This window comes from Piliocolobus tephrosceles, chromosome 1 (genome assembly GCF_002776525.5).
Source record: "Piliocolobus tephrosceles isolate RC106 chromosome 1, ASM277652v3, whole genome shotgun sequence".
Taxonomy (NCBI): domain Eukaryota; kingdom Metazoa; phylum Chordata; class Mammalia; order Primates; family Cercopithecidae; genus Piliocolobus; species Piliocolobus tephrosceles.
The window spans coordinates 196304789-196326537 of record NC_045434.1 but is presented as its reverse complement, the minus strand read 5'-3'; the positions used below and the strand labels follow the sequence as shown (position 1 = coordinate 196326537).

The window sequence follows — 21749 nt, the reverse complement described above, 5'->3', positions numbered from 1 at the left end:
CAAGAGCTGGGGGAGGGGGAGGGCCCATTCATTTCTCCCTTGACAGGTGGTTTGTGTTTCTGATTGGCCAGCGCCGCCAGGCTCACACCTCCCTCCCCCAACTCTCTGGAATGTATAATTATCTGCGCGGGGGGTGGGGGTGGTGTGTGTGTGGGAGCAGTCACGTGGTTTTAAAACTACCCCCCCCACCAGGTCCCCCACCTGTATCTGCTTTGGGGACCCCTATTGAGTCCAAAATGCAGGATCCCAAATTCCGGGGTACTCAAGCCTTCTAGAGCCAACAGCCCCATCTCCAGATGTGTGTGTGGGGAGGGGGTGTCAAACCTCAAGGTTCTGAGAAGGGACACCCCAGAGGTGTCAGAGACCGGAGCAGTGGGGGAGGGCCGGAGCTGGAGCTGGAGGGAAAGGGAGGGGAAAGGAGAGGGAGGGGAGGGGAGGGGGCTGCCCGCGGGGGGTTGGGTCATTGTCTTTTAGAATTTGGGAGCCTTTGAAAAGCCGTGGGCCCTCCCACCGCTATTGTGCGGGGGAAGATGTAGCAGCCTCTTCTCCGAACCACCCCTTTGCCTTCGGACTTCTCCGGGGCCAGCAGCCGCCCGACCAGGGGCCCGGGGCCACGGGCTCAGCCGACGACCATGGGCTCTGTGTCCAACCAGCAGTTTGCAGGTTCGAGCTCGGGACTTAGCGGGGACACCTTAGGATGCAGGGGCGGCCAGGAGCCACGTAGAAGGAAGGTGGAGAACTGACTCCAAGGCTGCCCAAAGGACCCCAAGACGGTGCGGCCTCCTGCTTCACAGGGCCGTCTCTGGAGCAAGGAACCTTGGTGTTCCAGTGGCGTGCGCGCCAGACTACGTGGGTGGATGGAGGGGAGAGGTTTGTCCCGCCATGAGTCTCCGGGAAACGCATTGTGGGAAGAGGAGCAAAACTTTCGGGGCACCACTGTCACGGTGTACGCTAGGGGAGCGCGGGAGGTGACCGGGATAGGTTTCTTCTCTTCTGTTCCTTTTTAGCTGCCCCCTCCTGACTGTCCACTTGTGGGGTTGGACACTCGGGTCTCCCTGCCTGGAGCCCGAGACGGCCTTCCGATTCCGTGCCCCCCAGCTGAGTGCCCGGCCCTCCCTCTCTCTAGGTGGCTGCGCCAAGGCGGCAGAAGAGGCACCCGAGGAGGCGCCGGAGGACGCGGCCCGGGCGGCTGACGAGCCTCAGCTGCTGCACGGTGCGGGCATCTGTAAGTGGTTCAACGTGCGCATGGGGTTCGGCTTCCTGTCCATGACCGCCCGCGCCGGGGTCGCCCTCGACCCCCCAGTGGACGTCTTTGTGCACCAGGTGAGACTGATTCCTGTAACTTTGTCCAGGGAAGGGCGTCTAGGCGCACAGATCCACGGGTGGGCTCCGGACTCGCTGTTGAATTGAGGGCCTTCGGGAGCCCTCATTATGCGTCCCTGTCTTTGCTTTGGCACCCCAATTCTGAGTCCCTGTTAACTATCGCGGGGCGAGTAGTTGGAGGCAGCACCAATTATCAGCACCCCCGCCCCCTTCCGGGAACCCCTCTGGCTCACCACGTGTCTATTACCTCTTTCCCCTGGGAAGGGGCAGGGGGCAGGGAGGTGACCCCATGTGGCAGAAACTAAGGTTGTATTGTGCTTGCCGGTGGGGGGAGGGCAAGCAGGCCGGCCAGGGAAGCACATGCCGGGCCTGAGCCGGGCGCCCAGCGCTTCCAACGTCTGAATGGAGCTCAGAAGGCGGGAGAGAGTGAGGGCAACTGGCTACTAGACCCAAGGGGCATAAAGCCAAGAAGTCAGCCTCATCCCCTTTTTAATGCAGATCTCACCTGGCTGGTCACTAAAAACTGGGTTTGGCAGATCCCTGAAGGATCCACGTGGGAGCTTGTAAGCTCAGGACTAGGGTCTTTGCTGTCCAGTTCCCATGAAGAAGGAAAACCCAAGGAGCCCCGGCCTTCCTTACATTCCTGGGCCAGGCTGGGAGGGAAGTGGATAGGTCACAACCCCAAGTTCTCAGTTAAAGCAGGGCAGCACAGTAGGGGGTGAAATTCAGTGTCGCAGGGCAGGGGGTGGAGGGAGGCTGGCCTCTGGACCTATTCTCCGCTTGGCATTTATGGCCCCAGACAGCCATTGATTGCTGTCTCAACATTCCTGGCCTCAAACAAGGAGCCAGAGACTTCAGGTCTCCCTCCTCCCAGGCTTCCCCTTCCTGAATATCCTAGAGGCATTCTGGTGGTCCTGGGCCACCAGCTACCCATAAAGACCATGGAAAGGAAGTTGCTTGCTGCCTGTGGCCCTTCCATCTTTGGAGGTTTGCGGCTGGATCTGGAAAGAAGAAATTGCTAATCCCAGATCATGTAGGTTGACACCCAGGCCGGGCAGGGAGGGGTTACTTAAGGGAGGTTGGCTTTAGGAGGTGTGGGGGAGGGGAAAGGAGGATGTGGGGATTAAGGGTTGGAGCCTGAAGGATGGCATTCTTGGGGGGAGGGGTGGGGAAGGGAGATGCTGGATGGACTAGTTGGAGGCAGCAGGGACGTCTTTGAGCACAGCCTTCCGTGAGGAACAAACGAGGGGAATAGATGCAGAGAGATGGGGAGCCACCACTTAGTGTTGGGGCCATGGGGTCAGTGGGCTACTTGAACATCTGCCAAGAGGACCTGTAGCAGGATACTGAGCTGACCCCTTGCAGCATCCTGATCCCCCCAACCCCCCATTAGACAGCTAGTTTCCCACTGGTGGCTTTTCTCCCTTCTCTGTCTCATTTACATATGTGAATGATAACCCACAGGAAGTAATTGTGGGAGAAAGAAGGGAATTGGCCTCTTTAGATCTATTAAATCACTTTATTACAGGAACCAGCTTTGAATGGCCCTCCTCAGCAGGGTAGCAAGCCTCCCCCACTCTCCCATTTATCTGATCACAAAGAGATTAAAATCTTTCCTGGTCTGGGGACTGGACAGCTCCCCCAACTCTGGGAGGCTGGAATAAAAGAGTCAGACCCAGCGTTTTCTCATCTCCCATCCAAAGGCTGCCAGATAGGGAGGGGCTGAGGGGAATGTATCCCCTCATCTTTTGGGTTCCTTGGTGATATACATACCCCAAGGAAGGTGTTTTTTTGTTTGGTTTTGTTTTTTGAGCAAATGGGGACTTCAGCCTAGCAGGCTTCACCTTAGGATCTAGAGCAATTGGGAAACTATTGGATGGCATAGAGCATGCATTGAGTCTACACTGCTGGGTCAGATGTACTGGCTTGGAAATACTCTGGATTTTAGGCTCTTGGAACATCCAGGAACCCACAGTTGAGTAAGTTGTCAAGAGGGAGCTGAGCTGGAAGAGAACTAAGAATTTGTCTCTCTAATCCCCAGCTCTTCCCATTCTACTCAGAAAGCACAAAGATGGGTGGAGATTCCCTGAACCTTTACCTGGTAGCTCTGATAATGGTAGCATGCCGGCAGGGCTTGGGTCAGGGGTCCTCCAACCCCACCTTAGCGGTAAGTTAGATTAGTGATGCCAGTCTTTGCACTTGTTTTTTGTTTTCTGGTTTTTGCCTTTTTTGAGACGGAGTTTGGCTCTTGTTGCCCAGGCTGGTGTGCAATGGCACGATCTCTGCTCAGAGCAACCTCCACCTCCCAGGTCAAGCGATTCTCCTGCCTCAGCCTCCTGAGTAGCTGGGATTACAGGCATGTGCCACCATGCCCGGCTAATTTTTTGTATTTTTAGTAGAGACGGGGTTTCTGCATGTTGGGCAGGCTGGTCTTGAACTCCCGACCTCAGGTGATCTGCCCATCTCAGCCTCCAAAAATGCTGGGATTACAGGTGTGAGCTACTGCACCTGGCTCTTCTGCACTTGTGGTTAGAAATGACTCTCTGGAAATCTAATGGTAAAGGAATTTAGTAAACACAGGATAAATTGTTTACTGGGGGAGGAAAGTGTTCCCGAAGCAGAGAGTAAGAAATCTTTAACAAAACTTCCCATTCTTTGGCTGCTGGGGTTGGGCACCCTGGGGTTAGGGTGGGCTGGTGGGAAGGTAATTGTCCTAAGATAGCATCTACCAGAGGGAGGGTGTCAGGAAGCCCTTTTGCAAGTGAAGAGGAAGGGGGAAAGGCAATTTAAAAACATTTTCTTTTCCCTTCCAAAGTTGGGGTTATTAGGATCCCAATGCCCTGTTAACTAATGTTCTTATGCTCTCTCCCAAATGCTGTAATATCCTCTTCAAGAGTAGATGAGTGGGGGAAAAAGCCCACCCCCTAGCCAACAACTAAACAAAACAACAAAAAAACACAAAGCAAAGAGATTTCTATAACAACTCTTTAGGTACACATCTTTAGATTTAGAAATCTGCCTGTCTCTAGAGTTAGGGAAATAGATAGCAAGCCTTTAAATTAGTTTCTCGATCTCAGCACTATTGACATGTTTTGAGCAGGATAATTTGTTCTGGGGAGTCTGTCCTATGCATTACAGGATGTACCGCAGTATTGCTGGTCTCTACCTGCTAGAGGCCAGTTGCATCTCAGGTGTGACAATCAAAAACATCTCCATATATTTTCAAATGTCCCCTTGGAGTCAAAGTCTCATCCCTGCTTGAGAAACATAGTTATACAGGAAAGCTGGAGCAAGAAAGCTAAACTGTCAACTATTTCCCTGAGATTCATCAAGAATTCAAAAATCCTCATTTTGGGCCATTTTAAGAGTTTTGGTGTAACTCATGTTTCCTGTGGTTCAATTTGCAAACTCTCAAGATTTATAAAAATTTGGAAAAAAGAAAAATTCCCTGCTTTCTCATAGTTCCTCAGGACCCAGATATGTTTAAATCTCAAATATGTTTATTTTTTTATTTTTATTTTTTTTTTTTGAGGCGGAGTCTCGCTCTGTCGCCCGGACTGGAGTGCAGTGGCCGGATCTCAGCTCACTGCAAGCTCCGTCTCCCGGGTTTACGCCATTCTCCTGCCTCAGCCTCCCGAGTAGCTGGGACGACAGGCGCCCGCCACCTCGCCCGGCTAGTTTTTTTTTTTTTTTTTTTTTTGTATTTTTAGTAGAGACGGGGTTTCACCTTGTTAGCCAGGATGGTCTCGATCTCCTGACCTCGTGATCCGCCCGTCTCGGCCTCCCAAAGTGCTGGGATTACAGGCTTGAGCCACCGCGCCCGGCTCAAATATGTTTAAATTGACTTTCTGGCTAAAATGCTATATTAGAAGACTTGGAGTCAAAAGAAAAGCCCATATTTGACCAAGGGACCAAGTTGGTTTAGGAGAAAAAGTTTCTAATACCTAGACAAACTGCTGAAATTGCCTGAAGCCACGTGGCTTGCTTTTCTGGAAGCCATGAGTGAGGAGGTGGTAAGAGCAATCTTATTCAGGGTCTAGGTTAGAACAGCTGGGTTTGCTGGCAGGGTTGTGGGGGTGGGTGGGGAAATATACAAGATCTTTCCTCCTGGTTTGTAACACTGCACCTCTGATTGCTCACCTCGTATCTAGTTATTGATGTACTGCTCTTATACCCTTCTCATAGGGTAACCCATAGGCTCTTTGAAGGGAGGAACTTAGCTGCCTGGTTAATTTTCTAGTATGCACTCGGTGGGCTGAGGAATGAATAAGAAAAGGGGCATCTTGAGGACCTTGGTGAATCAGAAGTACACTTAGCAGTCTGGGGTCCATGTCGGCAGAGATCTTTCGCTTTCTGGGCTGGCTATATGGCCTAGGCACAACACAGAATATGGCCTGGGCACAACATAGCACTATGAAAGTTTGTGGAGTGAATGTCAGTAGATCACAACTCTGAGCCCGGAGACGTTCCTCTCGTTTTTGTTGATAGAGTAGGAGTCACAGATTTAGTGGCCTTCCATGAGTTATTTCTGTCCTAGTAGGAAAAGGCAGCTTAAAAATAATTAACTTGATTTTTCAGAAAGTTGGTAGAGAGGTAGGAAGTTTCCTGAACACATTGTGGAATCTTCTGGGGTCCTCTTCTTTCTGAGACATGCTTCTAGACAATATCTTTTATTTTTATTTTTTGAGATGGAGTCTTGCTCTGTCACCCAGGCTGGAGTGCAGTGGCACTAACTTGGCTCACTGCAACTTCCGACTTTTGGGTTCAAGCAGTTCTCCTGCCTCAGCCACCCAAGCAGCTGGGATTACAGACATATACCACTATGCCCAGCTAATTTTAGTATTTTTAGTAGAGACAGGGTTTCACCATGTTGTCCAGGCTGGTCTCAAACTTCTGACCTCGAGTGATCCACCTGCCTGGGACTTGCAAAGTGCTGGGTGGCATGAGCCACCGTGCCCGGTGATAGTGTAAAGTAAAGGCTGTGACACCGTCCTGAACAAAGCTTCAAATATGGGAAGTTTCTACCCTGTGGTTGTTGACACTGCTGCCTGCCTTACAAGTGGTTTTCAGTAACATTCACCATGGCCATTTAGTTTCTTTAACATTGCTAATCACATTCTACTGGAATTAGTGTTTTTTGGAGTAACTGTCCTAGGTAAAACTACCTCTCCTCTCTTCCTGCAGGCACGAGTATCAACCACTGGCCACATAGTCAGAGTGGGAGGTCAAAGGAGTTGGGGGAGAATACACAGTTGATAGAGACTTATTTAACATGATCTCAGTGTGGAGGTTTTTTCTGTTTTGTTTTGTTTTTGAGACGGAATCTCTGTTACCCAGGCTGGAGTGCAGTGGCACGGCCCCGGCTCACTGCAACCTCTGCCTCCCGGGTTCAAGTGATTCTCCTGCCTCAGCTTCCCAAGTAGCTAGGATTACAGGCACCTGCCACCATGCCCGGCTAATTTTTTGTATTTTTAGTAGAGATGAAGTTTCACCATGTTAGCCAGGCTGGTCTCGAACTCCTGACCTCGTGATGATCCGCCCGTCTAGGCTTCCCAAAGTGCTGGGTTTACAGGCGTGAGCCACCGCGACTGGCCCAGCGTGGAGTTATTTAATTTAGACAAGACTTGACTTTTCTAAGCAGTAGACTGTAAGAACTGAGTTTCTGGCCTAAAAGTCTAGGAACCTTTCATTCTTATCCCCGATAGAGCAGGTGGTTGGGTGGGGCCAGGGTGGGACGTGGAGGACAAGATGACTGCCCTAAGGAGCTGTGGAGATAAATCTACCTGAACACTTGTTCACAGCCCAGACCAGGTAGCTAGCTACTCAGTACCTCCTGACATAGGCGCCCTCGGGCTTACCTTTGGCCAGACAGGCTGAGCAGCGCCATCTGGTGGAGAACTCCAGGCAGGCACTACAGGGCCCGGCTGTGGCTGAGCAGAGGGGATCAGAGGGATTGGCTGCCTGAAGCCTTAGGTTCCAGACACCCCTTTCACCACCCTCCTTGACACACACACACCATCAAGTAACTGCTTCTGGGAGAACCGGTTGGTTTCCTAACCCTTACCATATCTTACCTCCAGGAATGAAGCAAGATAGGGATGTGACACCACAGGACTGAGTCACTATAATTACTTTCGTCAGATGCTTTTTTAAACGTAGCTACTAGAAAGTTTTCAATTATATATGTTACTTGCATCATATTGAATTGCATTGGCGAGAGTTAGGCCAGCTGCATTCAGCTCAGCTCTTGCCTCTTACTGCAGCTTTAACCAAGGTGCTTATTAATCCCTCTGACTCCATCCATGTCCTCATGTTGTAACATGAGGGTCTTCATAACACCCCACTGCACCAGTTTGACACAAGGGTTAAGTGAGTTGCAACATGTAAAGTGGTTAGAATGCCACTTAGCCTACAGTAAGCATCAGTTAGTAACAGTTATTTTGCATAGTACATAGACATTCAACAAATGCTTGTGTAAGCTAGGAACCAACAACTGAGGTAGAGACCTGCACTATGGAATCTTCAGCTAGAAGGGCCCTGGAAGAAGAGCTGGAATAGCCTCTTGCAGAAGAGCCAAGAACCCCAGCTTTAATCTGCACAATTGTAGCAAGTACCCTGAAATTCTGTTGCCACTTATGTAGAAAGAGGGACACTTAGGTTCCTGTGTGGTTTTTTTTTTCTATTTTTTTTTTTGTTCATACTTTTTTTTCTTTTATAATGTTTTGTTTTGTTTTTAACTCCACATTTCCTAAGTAACCCCTAAGGCCCATTCTATCTCTAAACTTGTAAAGGCATAAATTGATGCTGAGATGAGGTACTTGGTGTGGGCTGTATAGGGTAAGGCAGGCAATTACTGAGGTATTAAGAAGGGATCAGAAGGCCTAAGTACTTTAACTGGAGAGCTTCCTTCCCTGCCATCAAAAAAAGAAAAAAATGCTTTCTGTTGTCTGATGCCACATTCCCCAACACAGTAGGCCCATGTAGGCTCCCCACTGTCCTAACTTGAAGAAATTGGGAAAGGATGATGTGAGTCATGCCTCCTCTCCCCCTCCCCTTTAAAACAATTTATCTGAATCAATAATTGAGGATTGGACTGAAGAGACCCAAGGGAAGGTGGGCCTGTTTGGTTCTATCCATGAAGTGGGCAGTGGGCAAGCCAGAGAAGGGAAGATGGCTGCTGATGGTGACTTTGGCAAGACTGCCTGGGGAAGGAAGGATTTTCTACATCTAGTTCTCTTACCGTGACCATAACCCCAACTTGGAGAGGAAGGAAGAAACTGTTGAATGTGGGGAGGAGGGAGAGGGGGATGCAAGAGGGATCTGCGCCTTGGAACTCCAGGAATCTGACCACCAGAACCAGCCAGTGTCAACTCTTTGTTTCCTGGGGCTGGGCTCTATTGGGGGAGCTCAGGCCATGCCCCTCCCCCAAAGGTCTTTTCTTTTTGGAGGGGATGGGGAAAGGGGCAGGGCCCTGCTTTGTGTGTGGTTGGGGGTGGAATGGGGGTGGTACAAGAATTTCAGGCGCTTTTCAGATGCAGGCCCTGGGAGGCTGGCTCTGTGGGGCTGCACGCTGATTACCTATCTGATAAGAGAGGAATTCAAACTATGTGTTTTAGAAAGGGGTGGGGGAGGAGGGCAGGGAGCCACCCCTGGGTTCACTCTGTAAAAGTCTTAGACCTCAGATCCTCCAGTGATGCAGTGAGTGACCTGAGAGGACTAGTCAATTTCTTTTTGCATGTCCCCATTTATATGATCCTTTTAAAATAAGCCTATGAGGTGTCCATAGAGGAAGGTGTTACTCTCCAGTAAACTGGGGCTCAGAGAGGGGATATTCTTCTGAGTTTCTATAGCTAGTTAGGATAAAACCAGATGCTTGGCACTTAGTTCTCTCTGTTAACCCGCCCCATCCAGTCTGAAGAGGTTGATAATTGCCACTCCCTGAGGATTTATGTGTGGCAGGAGAAGTGCTAACTACTTTTCATGCATAAAACCTCACAGCACTACCATAAAATTAGTATTTACTCCATTTTATAGATGATTAAAGAAAGGAGGGAACAGGCCCTCAGACTCAATCAACCCTTGTTCTTAACCATTTACCTCCTGAATCACAGCTAGAACTAAGAGTGTCCCAGCCTAAGACAAGCTGGGCAAGCGAGTAAAGCTGGAATTGCCTGGGTCCAGAAGGCTCTTGGTCTGGCTCCTCTAAGACCTCCCAACTCACCCACTAATTGCATCTCTTGTCCCACCTAGCTCAATAAAAAATACGTCAAATCTAATATAATTTTTATTTTTTGAGATGGATTTTTGCTCTGTCACCCAGGCAGGAGTGCAGTGGCAGGATCTCAGCTCACTGCAAACTCTGCCTCCCGGATTCAAGCGATCCTTCTACTTCAGCCTCCCAAGTAGCTGGTACCACAGGCACATGTCACCATGTTCAGCTAATTTTTGTATTATTTTGTAGAGAACAGGGTTTTGCCATGTTGCCCAGGATGGTCTCCAACTCCTGAGCCTCAAGCTCAGGATCCACCTGCCTCAGCCATCCACATTGCTGGGATTACAGTTGTGAGCCACCATGCTCAACCTTACAAATTTAACTTTAAAGTCAGGGTGGTTACTGTGCAACAGCAAGAGAGATATTGCACCCGGCCCGCAATATCATCTTAAAACAAAAATTTGGCCAGGCACGGTGGCTATGCCTGTAATCCCAGCACTTTGGGAAGCGGAGGTGGGCGGATCATGAGGTCAGGAGTTTGAGACCAGCCTGGCCAATAAGGTGAAACCCCGTCTCTACTAGAAATACAAAAATTAGCAGGGTGTGGTGGTGTGTGCCTGTAGTTCTATCTGCTCCAGAGGCTGAAGCAGAAGAATCACTTAAACCCAGGAGGTGGAGGTTGCAGTGACCTGAGATCACGTCACTGCACTTCAGCCTGGGCGATAGAGCGAGACTCTGTCTCAAAAGAAAAAAAAAAAAATGAAGTGATGAGGAATCTGTAGTTCCCATCTTGATGAAAAGCATGCTTCATCTAAGTTCCAGTTTGGAATCTTCCCCCCCCCCCCCCCCCCCGCAGTCACCAGCATAAAATACTAATGCTACTTTATCATGTTCCCTTGAGCCAGGACTAGGTAGGTGCACAGCGATCCCTTTTGCTTCTCCATTTTCTATGACGACTACTCCTTGTTGACATATTATATTGACACTGTTGTTTTACAAAATAGATGAAGCTGTAATGAAGTCTATTCCGGGTAGGGTCTGAGATGCTATCACTTCCACTAATGTCAAGTTGGTGGTGCAGTAAGTGGCATGATAGAATGAGCTCTGAGCTTTAAATCAGGAAGTCTGGGTCATCTGACTCTGGCTTTGCTACAGAACTAGCTGTATGAATAACTACTTTTTTTTTTTTTTCTTGGTGGCTGCTGGCTGTTTGCTAACTGCTTTATAAATATCAGTGTCCTTAAATTTTGGTGCAAATATGCAGTGTTCTAATGGGATTATTCCATACATATTGTTCTAAACCTTGCTTTTTGTTTTTTCTTTAACAATACTGTGGTTATCTTTCTCAGCTGAATGATTAAAAATCTGCCTCCTGGTTCATTAATTCTTTCAAAAATGTGCTAGGCATTATTTCAGGTACCAAAATGTGGCCGTGAACAAACCATATTTTGTTTTTAATGGCTGCATGGTATTCATTATTATAGATGTACCATATTTATTCAACCGGTACATTTAACAAGGTAAAAAGCCTATATGAGGAAAAAACTCAAATTATATTAAAGAAAAAAATGAAAAAACATACCACGATCTTGGATTGGAAGATTCAGTGATTCTAAAGGCTATGGGAAAATATAAATTGCCAAGAATACCAGTTATTACAATTTAAATTGGATATCGTCAGCAGCGTAGCAACTACAAATAAACCGGTAGGTTATTTCCAATTTTTTTAAACCAACAATGAGATACTGAATATATGTGTCATGCTAAGACTTCCTACTGATATCTACTTATATTATGTTGTATAATTCTTTTTTCTTAGTGATTTATGGTATATTTTTGTAGTTTTACCAGTCTGATTATCTGTCTTAACTTTTCAGTATTTTTCTTAACAATGAGGTGTTTAAATCCTCTGAAATGTATTTTGCATGTGTATCATACAAAGTGTAGGAATATGGCTTCCTTTCCAAATGGATTATTAATTTTTATAGCAGCGTTTATTGAATTATTTTGCTTGCTTATTGATTTCTCCATGTATTCTCAGATCTCTCTGTGATTTTCCATTTTAATCCTCTGATCCATCTGCTTGGGTTATACTGTCTTTTGGTAACATTATTTTGATATAATTTCAAACTTTAAAAAGGCTGCAAGAACAATACCCAATGCTCCCACGTAACCTTTACCCAGATTCATCAACTCTTAACATTTTCCCCCTTTGCTTTATCAGTCTTTATCTTGGTACAGATAGTTTTATTTTATTTTTTAAAACCGTAAGTTGGAGACAGTAAGCACTTTTATCTCTAAATATTTCAGTGCGTATTTCCCAAGAATGGGAATAGTGACCTTTTTTTTTTTTTTTTGAGACAGGGTCTCACTCTGTCACCCAGCCTGGAGCACAGTCGTGCGATCTCTTTTCACTGCAACCTACGCCTCCAAGGCTCAAGAGATCCTCCCACCTCAGCCTCCCCAGTAGCTGGGACTACAGGCATGCACCACGATGCCTGGCCCATTTTTGTATTATTTTGTAGAGACGGGTTTTTGCCATATTGCCCAAGCTGGTCTCGAATTACTGGGCTCAAGCAATCCACCCATCTTGGCCTCCCAATGTGCTGGGGATTACAGGCATCAGCCACTGTGCCTGACTGAGAATATCAATCTTACATCTTTTTTTTTTTTTTTTTTTTTTTTTTGAGACATAGTCTCGCTCTGCCGCCCAGGCTGGAATGCAGTGGCCGGATCTCAGCTCACTGCAAGCTCCGCCTCCCGGGTTTATGCCATTCTCCTGCCTCAGCCTCCCGAGTAGCCCAAGTAGTTGGTACTGCAGGCGCCCGCCACTTTGCCCGGCTAGTTTTTTTGTATTTTTTCGTAGAGACGGAGTTTCACCGGGTTAGCCAGGATGGTCTCGATCTCCTGATCTCGTGATCCGCCCGTCTCGGCCTCCCAAAGTGCTGGGATTACAGGCTTGAGCCACCGCGCCCGGCGACATCATTTCAGTACAGTAATCATAATCAGGAAATTAAACACTGATACATTTATCTATATGCCATATGCAAATTTTGTCAATTGTCCTTTTTTTTTTTTCTGTTTCAAGATTCAATCTGGAATCTTGGATTGCATTGAACTGTTCAGTTCTTCAGGCTTTGTCTTTTTATGACCTTGACATTTTTGAAGTCCTGTTTTATAGGAATGTCCCTCAGTTTGAGTTTGTCTGATGTTCCCTCAAGGTTAGATTCAGGATGTGCATTTTTAAAGTCCTAAGTCCTTAGTGCATCATATCAGGAGATATGTGTGTCCCATTGTAGGCAAAGCAAAACGCAAAGAACGTTAGGGTATTATCTGCCAGTTTTCTCCACTGTAAATTTGCTGTTTTTCGCTTTGTAGTTGCTACGCTGCTGATGATATCCAATTTAAATTGTAATAACTGGTATTCTTGGCAATTTATATTTTCCCATAGCCTTTAGAATCACTGAATCTTCCAATCCAAGATCGTGGTATGTTTTTTCATTTTTTCCTTTAATATAATTTGAGTTTTTTCCTCATATAGGCTTTTTACCTTGTTAAATGTATTCTGAGGGTTTTGGTGTTTCTGTTTGTTTCTGAGACAGGGTCTCACTCTGTAGCCCAGGCTGGAATGCAGTAGCATAATCTTGGCTCACTTCACCCCATGGGCTCAAGCAATACTCCCATCTCTGCTGGGATTACAGGGGTGAGCCAGACAGCGTCTCGCTCTGTCACGCAGGCTGGAGTGCAGTGGTGCCATCTCTGCAACTTCTGCCTCCCGGGTTCAAATGATTGCCTCAGCTTCTTGAGTAGCTGAGATTACAGGTCTGTGTACCATGCCCAGCTCATTTTTGTATTTTTTGTAGAGATGGCATTTCGCCACTTAGGCCAGGCTGGTGTTGAATTCCTGGATTCATGTGATCTGTTCACCTCTGCCTCCCCCAAGTGCTGGGATAACAGACAGGCATGAGTCATGGTGGTGCCTGGCCTATTCTGTTTATTTATTTGTTTGTTTGTTTGTTTAACATGTTTTGCAGCTATTATTATGATTTCTTTCTTTCTTTTTTTTTTTTTTTTTTTGACAAAGTTTCATTCTTGTTGCCCGGGCTAGAGTGCAATGGCACAATCTTGGCTCACTGCAACCCCCTCCTCCCAGGTTCAAGTGATTCTCCTACCTCAGCCTCCCAAGTAGCTGGGATTACAGGTGCCCACCACCACGCCTGGCTAATTTTGTATTTTTAGTAGTAGAGACAGGGTTTCTCCATGTTGGTTAGGCTGGTCTCAAACTCTTGATCTTAGGTGATCCACCTGCCTCGGCCTCCCAAAGTGCTGGGATTACCAGGCATGAGCCATCATGCCCGGCCCATTATTATTGTTTCTTAAATCATTGAGCATCTTGAGGTTTTTTTTTTTCTAAATAAGGCATATAATATTGCTTTGCTATAAAAATACCACTTGATTTTGTATTTTTTCCAGTATTCTATTTATTTGGTCTTTTGATGATGGTATAAATACTAAGTGAGGCATTATGTGAAAAATGAATGTTTCAGTACTTCATAGCGTGACACTTTATTTTTATTTTATTTATTTATTTTTTTGAGATGGAGTCTTGCTCTGTCGACCAGACTAGAGTACAGTGGTGTGATCTTGGCTAACTGCAACCTCCACTTCCAGGGTTCAAGCAATTCTCCTGCCTCAGCCTCCCAAGTAGCTGGGATTACAGGCACCTGCCACCACACCCGACTAATTTTTGTATTTTTAATAGAGACACAGTTTCACATGTTGGCCAGGCTGGTCTTGAACTCCTGACCTCGTGATCCACCTGCTTCAGCCTCCCAAAGTGCTGGGATTACAGGCGTAAGCCACTGCATGCAGCTGAGCCACCATGCCCAGCTATTTTGATTGTATTTTATTTATTTATTTATTTTTGAGACGAAGTCTTGCTGTGTTGCCCAGGCTGGAGTGCAAAGGTGCCATCTTGGCTCACTGCAACCTCTATAGCTTGACACTTTAAATTTCGTAATTTTGTATTTGTTGATTTCTTCCAAATGCTTATATTTAGAACTTTTTCTGTCTTTGTTTGTTTTGTTTTTTGAGACAAAGTCTCACTCTGTTGTCCAGGCTGGAGTGCAATAGCATGATCTTGGCACACTGCAACCTGTTTCCTGGGTTCAAGCAATTCTCCTGCCTCAGCCTCCCAAGTAGCTGGGATTACAGGTGCCTACCACCACACCTGGCTAATTTTTTTTATTTTTAGTAGAGATGGTGTTTCACCATGTTGGCCAAGCTGGTCTCGAACTCCTGACCAAAGGGGATCCACCCGTCTCGGCCTCGTAAAGTGCTGGGATTATAGGTGTGAGCCACCGTGCCCGGCCCTCTGTTCTATTTTATTAAGAACTTTAAATTCTTAATTTAATAGCTATAAAATATCATGGCATCTGCTTATATAATTATGATTTTCGTTAACGTACTGGTAGACTTTTGTTGTTCGTAATTGTAGTGACTCTTTGAGTCAGTTTCCTTACCAGTAAAATTGGAGTACCATCACATTTGATTCCTACCCTACAGGAATAAATGCTCCTGGTCTTTTGGTATAATAATGGAAACTAATGTTATTTCCCTTCACCAGAGTAAACTGCACATGGAGGGGTTCCGGAGCTTGAAGGAGGGTGAGGCAGTGGAGTTCACCTTTAAGAAGTCAGCCAAGGGTCTGGAATCCATCCGTGTCACCGGACCTGGTGGGGTGTTCTGTATTGGGAGTGAGAGGCGGCCAAAAGGGAAGAACATGCAGAAGCGCAGATCAAAAGGAGACAGGTATGGACTGTAAGGCAGCTTATAGGTTGCTGGGGCATCCCCAGTCTCCCAATCCTGTCACTTTTGGGTCACACAGCAAAACACGAAGGGAAGCCTGTGGTCCCTGGCAGCATCTGGAAGGCTGAGCGCCTGCAATAGGTGTGGGCAAGGGCAGTAGGTGAGGAGGGCACTGGGGGTGACTTAGTGCTTCTACTTGGGACAAGTAAGTTTGCTCTGTGGGCTCTAGCCTCAATTGTTAAGTGAGGGCAGTGATACTAACATCCTAGGATGGTTTTAGAATTAAAGGAGATCACGGATTTGCAAATGATGGGACAAGATACTATTATCTATATCTGTTGCTGCTTTACCAGGTCTGCAAATGGTGGGTTTCCTTAATCTTGCTTGGTCTTAAAGCCCCTTAGCTCTGAACAGATACTATAATTTGGCTTCTTTAATTTCTCTTATATTAAGGGTATGGAAGAATCTCTCCTATCCTCCAAGTTGCAGTTCCCAGTTGGGGTCAGTAACTTCTATTTCTGGTGTCTTCGTATTTTCAAGTTGACATGAATCTGAAGAGATCACCTAGACAATTAGATGTGGAAAGGACTTAAGAGATCATTTAGTAATAGTTCTCCTTTTGTAAGTGGGAAGTTTGGTCTCTGGGAAGTAAGTGACAAACCTGTACCACAGCTCAGGTGTCCTCATTCATGAGAATCATCTGGCCTCTTCTTGCTCCTTTCTCTTACTTTTACCATCTTGCTTTGTACTAGGTGCTACAACTGTGGAGGTCTAGACCATCATGCCAAGGAATGCAAGCTGCCACCCCAGCCCAAGAAGTGCCACTTCTGCCAGAGCATCAGCCATATGGTAGCCTCATGTCCGCTGAAGGCGCAGCAGGGCCCTGGTGCACAGGGAAAGCCAACTTGCTTTCGGGAGGAAGAAGAAGAAATCCATAGCCCTGCCCTGCTCCCAGAGGCGCAGAATTGAGCCACAATGGGTGGGGGCTATTCTTTTGCTATCAGGAAGTTTTGAGGAGCAGGCAGAGTGGAGAAAGTGGGAATAGGGTGCATTGGGGCTAGTTGGCACTGCCATGTATCTCAGGCTGGGGTTCACACCATCACTCTTTCTTTCCTCTAGGTGGGGGGAAAGGGTGAGTCAAAGGAACTCCAACCATGCTCTGTCCAAATGCAAGTGAGGGTTCTGGGGGCAACCAGGATGGGGGAATCACCCTGCAACCTGCATACTTTATCTGAGGCTCCATTCCCAGAATTTCCAGCTTTTGAAAGTGGCCTGGATAGGGAAGTTGTTTTCCTTTTAAAGAAGGATATATAATAATTCCCATGCCAGAGTGAAATGATTAAGACCAGATTCATGGAGCCAAGCCACTACATTCTGTGGAAGGGAATCTCTCAGGAGTAAGCAGTGTTTTTTTCACATCTTACATCCTCATACCCACTTTTGGGATAGGGTGCTGGCAACTGTCCCAAGCAATGGGTAATGATGATGGCATAAAGGGTGTTTGGGGGAACAGTTGCAGACCCGCTGCTTCTGTGCTCACTCCCGCCCCATTCTGAGCCAATGTGATTTTATTTATTTGCTCCCTTGGATACTGCACCTTGGATCCCACTTTCTCCAGGATGCCAACTGCACTAGCTGTGTGCGAATGACGTATCTTGTGCATTTTAACCTTTTTTTCCTTAATATAAATATTCTGGTTTTGTATTTTTGTATATTTTAATCTAAGGCCCTCATTTCCTGCACTGTGTTCTCAGGTACATGAGCAATCTCAGGGATAAGCCGGCAGCAGCTCCAGGTCTGCGCAGCAGGAATACTTTTTGTTGTTTTTGCCACCATGGAGAGCAACTATTTGGAGTGCACAGCCTATTGAACTACCTCATTTTTGCCAATAAGAGCTGGCTTTTCTGTCATAGTGTCCTCTTGAAACCCCCTCTGTCTTGAAAATGTTTTATGGGAGACTAGGTTTTAACTGGGTTGCCCCATGACTTGATTGCCTCCTACTGGAAGATTGGGAATTAGTCTAAACAGGAAATGGTGGTACAGAGGCTAGGAGAGGCTGGGCCAAGTGAAAGGCCCAGAGAGCAAGCCAAGATTAGGTGAGGGTTGTCTAATCCTAGGGCACAGGACGTGTTTTACATCTCCAGATCCATTCTTTACCAGATAAGGCTAGGCCTACCATGCACCACAGGGTGTGTATGTTTGTAAAACTGGAGTTGCCAAGGACAAGTTTTAATACCCCTGTACTTAATCCTGTGCTGTCGAGGGATGGATATATGAAGTAAGGTCTAAGATCCTTAACCTTTCAAAATTCTCGGGTTCCAGGGAGACACACAAGTGACGGCTTTGTGATGCCTGGGGCCTGTGTCCTGCCCTGCTGCAGTAGTGATTAATAGTGTTATGGTAGCTAAAGGAGAAAAAGGGGGTTTCGTTTACATGCTGTGAGATCATCGCAAACCTACCTCACTGTGTTGAAACGGGACAAATGCAATAGAACGCATTGGGTGGTGTGTGTCTGATCCTGGGTTCTTGTCTCCCCTAAACGCTGCCCCCTCTCTAGTTATTGTATTTGTCTGGGCTTTGTAGGACTTCACTAAGTTGATTGCTAGGTGGCCTAGTTTGTGTAAATATAATGTATTGGTCTTTCTCCGTGTTCTTTGGGGGTTTTGTTTACAAACTTCTTTTTGTATTGAGAGAAAAATAGCCAAAGCATCTTTGACAGAAGGTTCTGCACCAGGCAAAAAGATCTGAAACATTAGTTTGGGGGGCCCTCTTCTTAAAGTGGGGATCTTGAACCATCCTTTCTTTTGTATTCCCCTTCCCCTATTACCTATTAGACCAGATCTTCTGTCCTAAAAACTTGTCCTCTACCCTGTCCTCTTTTCTGTTCACTCCCAAAAGAAAACTTACACACCCACACTCATACACATTTAACACTCAGAGTGTCTCCACAACTCTTAAACGATGTATGCAAAAATCCTGAAGCTAGGAAAACCCTCCATCCCTTGTTCCCAACCACCTAAGTCAAGACCATTACCAATTCTTCTTTTTTTTTTAAGATGGAGTCTCACTCTGTCACCCAGGCTGGAGTGGAGTGGCATGATTGGCTCACTGCAGCCTCTGCCTCTTGGGTTCAAGCAATTCTGCCTCAGCCTCCTGAGTAGCTGGGATTACAGGTGCCCACCACACCCAGCTAATTTTCATATTTTTAGTAGAGACAGGGTTTCACCGTGTTGTCCAAGCTGGTTTGGAACTCCTGACCTCAGGTGATCTGCCCACCTCGGCCTTCCAAAGTGATGGGATTACAGGCATGAGCCACCACGCCAGGCGACCATTTCTTGATGTATTCATGCCAAACACTGTAGCCCAGGCACAGTGGCTCACGCCTGTAATCTTAGCACGTTGGGAGGCTGAGGCGGGCGGATCACGAGGCCAGGAGTTCAAAACCATCCTGGCCAACACGGTGAAACGCTGTCTCTACTAAAATACAAAAAAAATAGCCGGGTGTGGTGGTGCATACCTGTAGTCCCAGCTACTCGCAAGGTAGAGGCTGCAGTGAGCCGAGATCGCACCACTGCACTCCAGCCTGGCTAGAGCAAGACTCCGTCTCAAAAAAAAAAAAAAAACACTGCTGTATTTTGGATGGATCAAACCTACTTAATTTTTAATCCTAAAGTAGAGAGATGCAATTGGGGGCCTTCCATGTAGAAAGTGGGGTCAGGAGGCCAAGAAAGGGAATATGAATGTATATCCAAGTCACTCAGGAACTTTTATGCAGGTGCTAGAAACTTATGTCAAAGTGGCCACAAGATTGTTTAATAGGAGACGAACGAATGTAACTCCATGTTTACTGCTAGAAACCAAAGCTTTGTGTAAAATCCTGAATTTATGGGGAGGGAGGGTAGGAAAGCCTGTACCTGTCTGTCTTTTTCCTGATCCCTTTCCCTCATTCCTGAACTGCAGGAGACTGAGCCCCTTTGGGCTTTGGTGACCCCATCACTGGGGTGTGTTTATTTGATGGTTGATTTTGCTGTACTGGGTACTTCCTTTCCCATTTTTTAATCATTTTTTAACACATGCTGACTCTTCCCTTCTCCTTTCCCTGGGAAAATACAATGAATAAATAAAGACTTATTGGTACTCAAACTGTCATCCCCTTGTCAGATGTTTTTGCCCTTCCCATAACTCTCACTTTCTTGGATTGGGACTCACAAGTCACAGAAGAACCATTACATTTTTCTGTTCAGCCACTTTGTTAGGAATGAATCTTGAAAGTTCAGTCCTCTTAGCACCTCATTACAGTGGATTTTTGTTTCTAGTTAAGGCCTCTTGTCCTTTCCTTGGAAACTTCCACATTCAAGAGGGGATTAGGGGCTTGGCATGCATAAGAATGGGGTTGCCTGTGCCACTGGCTGGGATGAAAGGATGGGGCCATGGCTTGGGGCATGAGACCCTAATAATACTTTGTCCCCTTCTCCTCAAAGTCCTTTACAAATCTTAATTAATTAACCCCTTGCAGCACCCCAAGGAGAGAAATGTGTTGTGGAACTGGGGAAATTGAGGCCAGGGGAGATTCACTGACTAACTATAAATGCAACATTTTCTTTGAGCCAAAGTTTGCTTTTTATGAGCATTGAATTTTTTTTATATATCACAAGTCATCAAGCAAGAACACTGAATTTTAAACATCTATTCCCACTAAGGGAAGGATTTTAAAAAGGAAAAAAAACTTGATTGGAGGCAAACCAAGTATATTAACATAACGTGCAAGGAAACAGGGAAACCAGTTTAAATCCTCAAGCCTGACATTATCAGAGCAAGGGAAAGAAGTTTCATACATCTACTCCAGGGACTTTGTGGCTCCTTAATTGTACCAAAAGTCAAAGCTGACGGTAGAACCTCATAAAGCAGCAAACTACTAGTGGACTTAGTTAAATTGTCTTGCTGCAAGATGAAGTAAGTTGGACTGAAATTTACTCCCCAGGTTGCAAAGCAGGAAGGATGGAAAAGTTCAATACTATTCATTTCTACTCATCTCTAGGGCTTTCTCTGATCATGTTGCTGTGTTAAAACAACCCCTTTCATTAGAAAGAGTGGAAGACATAATCAATTAGAAATTGCCAATAAAAAATTTCTTCCTTGCCTCATTTCTTTAATAATATTGTAAAGTGAAATGCGACAAAGGTTCTTTGACAATTGTGAATTTTTATTCCACTCAAAACATAATACATCATAAAACTGTATTACGCTTTGCAAGAAATACTGGTTGTGGCTGGGCCAGGTGGCTCACGCCTGTAATTCCAGCACTTTGAGAGGCCTAGACAGGCAGATCACGAGGTCAAGAGATCGAAACCATCCTGGCCAAAATGGTGAAACCCTGTCTCTACTAAAAGTACAAAAATTAGCCAGGTGTGGTGGCACGCGCCTGTAGTCCCAGCTACTTGGGAGGATGAGGCAGGAGAATCGATTGAACCCGGGAGGCGGAGGTTGCAGTGAGTCCAGATCGTGCCATCACACTCCAGCCTCGGTGACAGAGCCAGACTCCGTTTCAGAATATATAAATAAATAAAAATAATACTGCTTGTATAAGAATCTGTAAAGAATTTTTTCCTCCTTTTTCAATTTTGAGAAAATTGAACTACGATTTTTTTTTTTTTTTTTTTGAGACGGAGTATCGCTCTGTCGCCCAGGCTGCAGTGCAGTGGCTGATCTTGGCTCACCTCAACCACCGCCTCCAGGATTCAAGGGATTCTCCTGCCTCAGCCTCCCGAGTAACTGGGACTGCGGGCGCCCGCCACCACGCCCGGCTCATTTTTTGTATTTTTAGTAGAGACGGGGGTTTCACGATGTTGGCCAGGCTGGTCTCGAACTCCTAACCTCAGGTGATCCGTTCGCCTCCGCCTCCCAAAGTGCTGGGATTACAGGCGTGGATCACTGCCTCTGGCCTAGAAGTCATTCTTATGGCAGAGATCTGGCCTTACCGCTTCTCCTGAGTTCGTTGGGACAGGTCTTGGGAATCTACAAATCCTAAAATATGCGTGCCTTAAATCGGCACAAAATAGATTAATATTCTGCGCGTCTGTAAGATTGGCTGCGGCTAGAAACTTCTTCCCAGACGATTAAATCCACTAAATAAAACACGAAACGTAACGAGATAATTTTTAAGACTATGTATCAGTGCTCTAATGAAGCCCGGTTCTGCGGCATTCCCAGGTTAGGACGCTGCCTTACCCCATTTCTCAGCAATCCTAAGGCCGAGAAGCGCCTCGATTCTTGCCCCTGGCTCATTTCACTGGCGCGTTTTCCAGAGGCCTCCCAATCTGTGAGTCTACCGACCCTTCCGCTCCCCACGCTGGGCTCAACCCCGTCTTCCCCAGCTGGTCCCCCAGCACGTGGCCTGGAGCCCAGC

The 21749-nt window shown here is 46.5% G+C and overlaps 1 protein-coding gene across 1 annotated transcript; it reads left to right on the top strand.

Annotated features, from left to right (window-relative positions):
• The first annotated feature begins 563 nt into the window (after positions 1-563).
• LIN28A (lin-28 homolog A) lies at positions 564-19492 on the top strand. The gene is made up of 4 exons (XM_023219302.2): positions 564-663; positions 1127-1323; positions 15162-15346; positions 16096-19492. Exons 1-4 carry the CDS (start codon positions 633-635, stop codon positions 16310-16312), a joined length of 630 nt encoding a protein of 209 aa, XP_023075070.1. The 5' UTR covers positions 564-632; the 3' UTR covers positions 16313-19492.
• Positions 19493-21749: the final 2257 nt, after the last annotated feature.

What these genes read in the sequence shown, in the direction of transcription:
- LIN28A (XM_023219302.2), top strand. Translation starts at nt 633, where the DNA reads ATGGGCTCTGTGTCCAACCAGCAGTTTGCAG. An exon ending in GTCCAACCAGCAGTTTGCAG is followed by an intron (nt 664 to 1,126) that starts GTTCGAGCTCGG and finishes CCCTCTCTCTAG; the next exon opens with GTGGCTGCGCCAAGGCGGCA. An exon ending in CGCAGATCAAAAGGAGACAG is followed by an intron (nt 15,347 to 16,095) that starts GTATGGACTGTA and finishes GCTTTGTACTAG; the next exon opens with GTGCTACAACTGTGGAGGTC.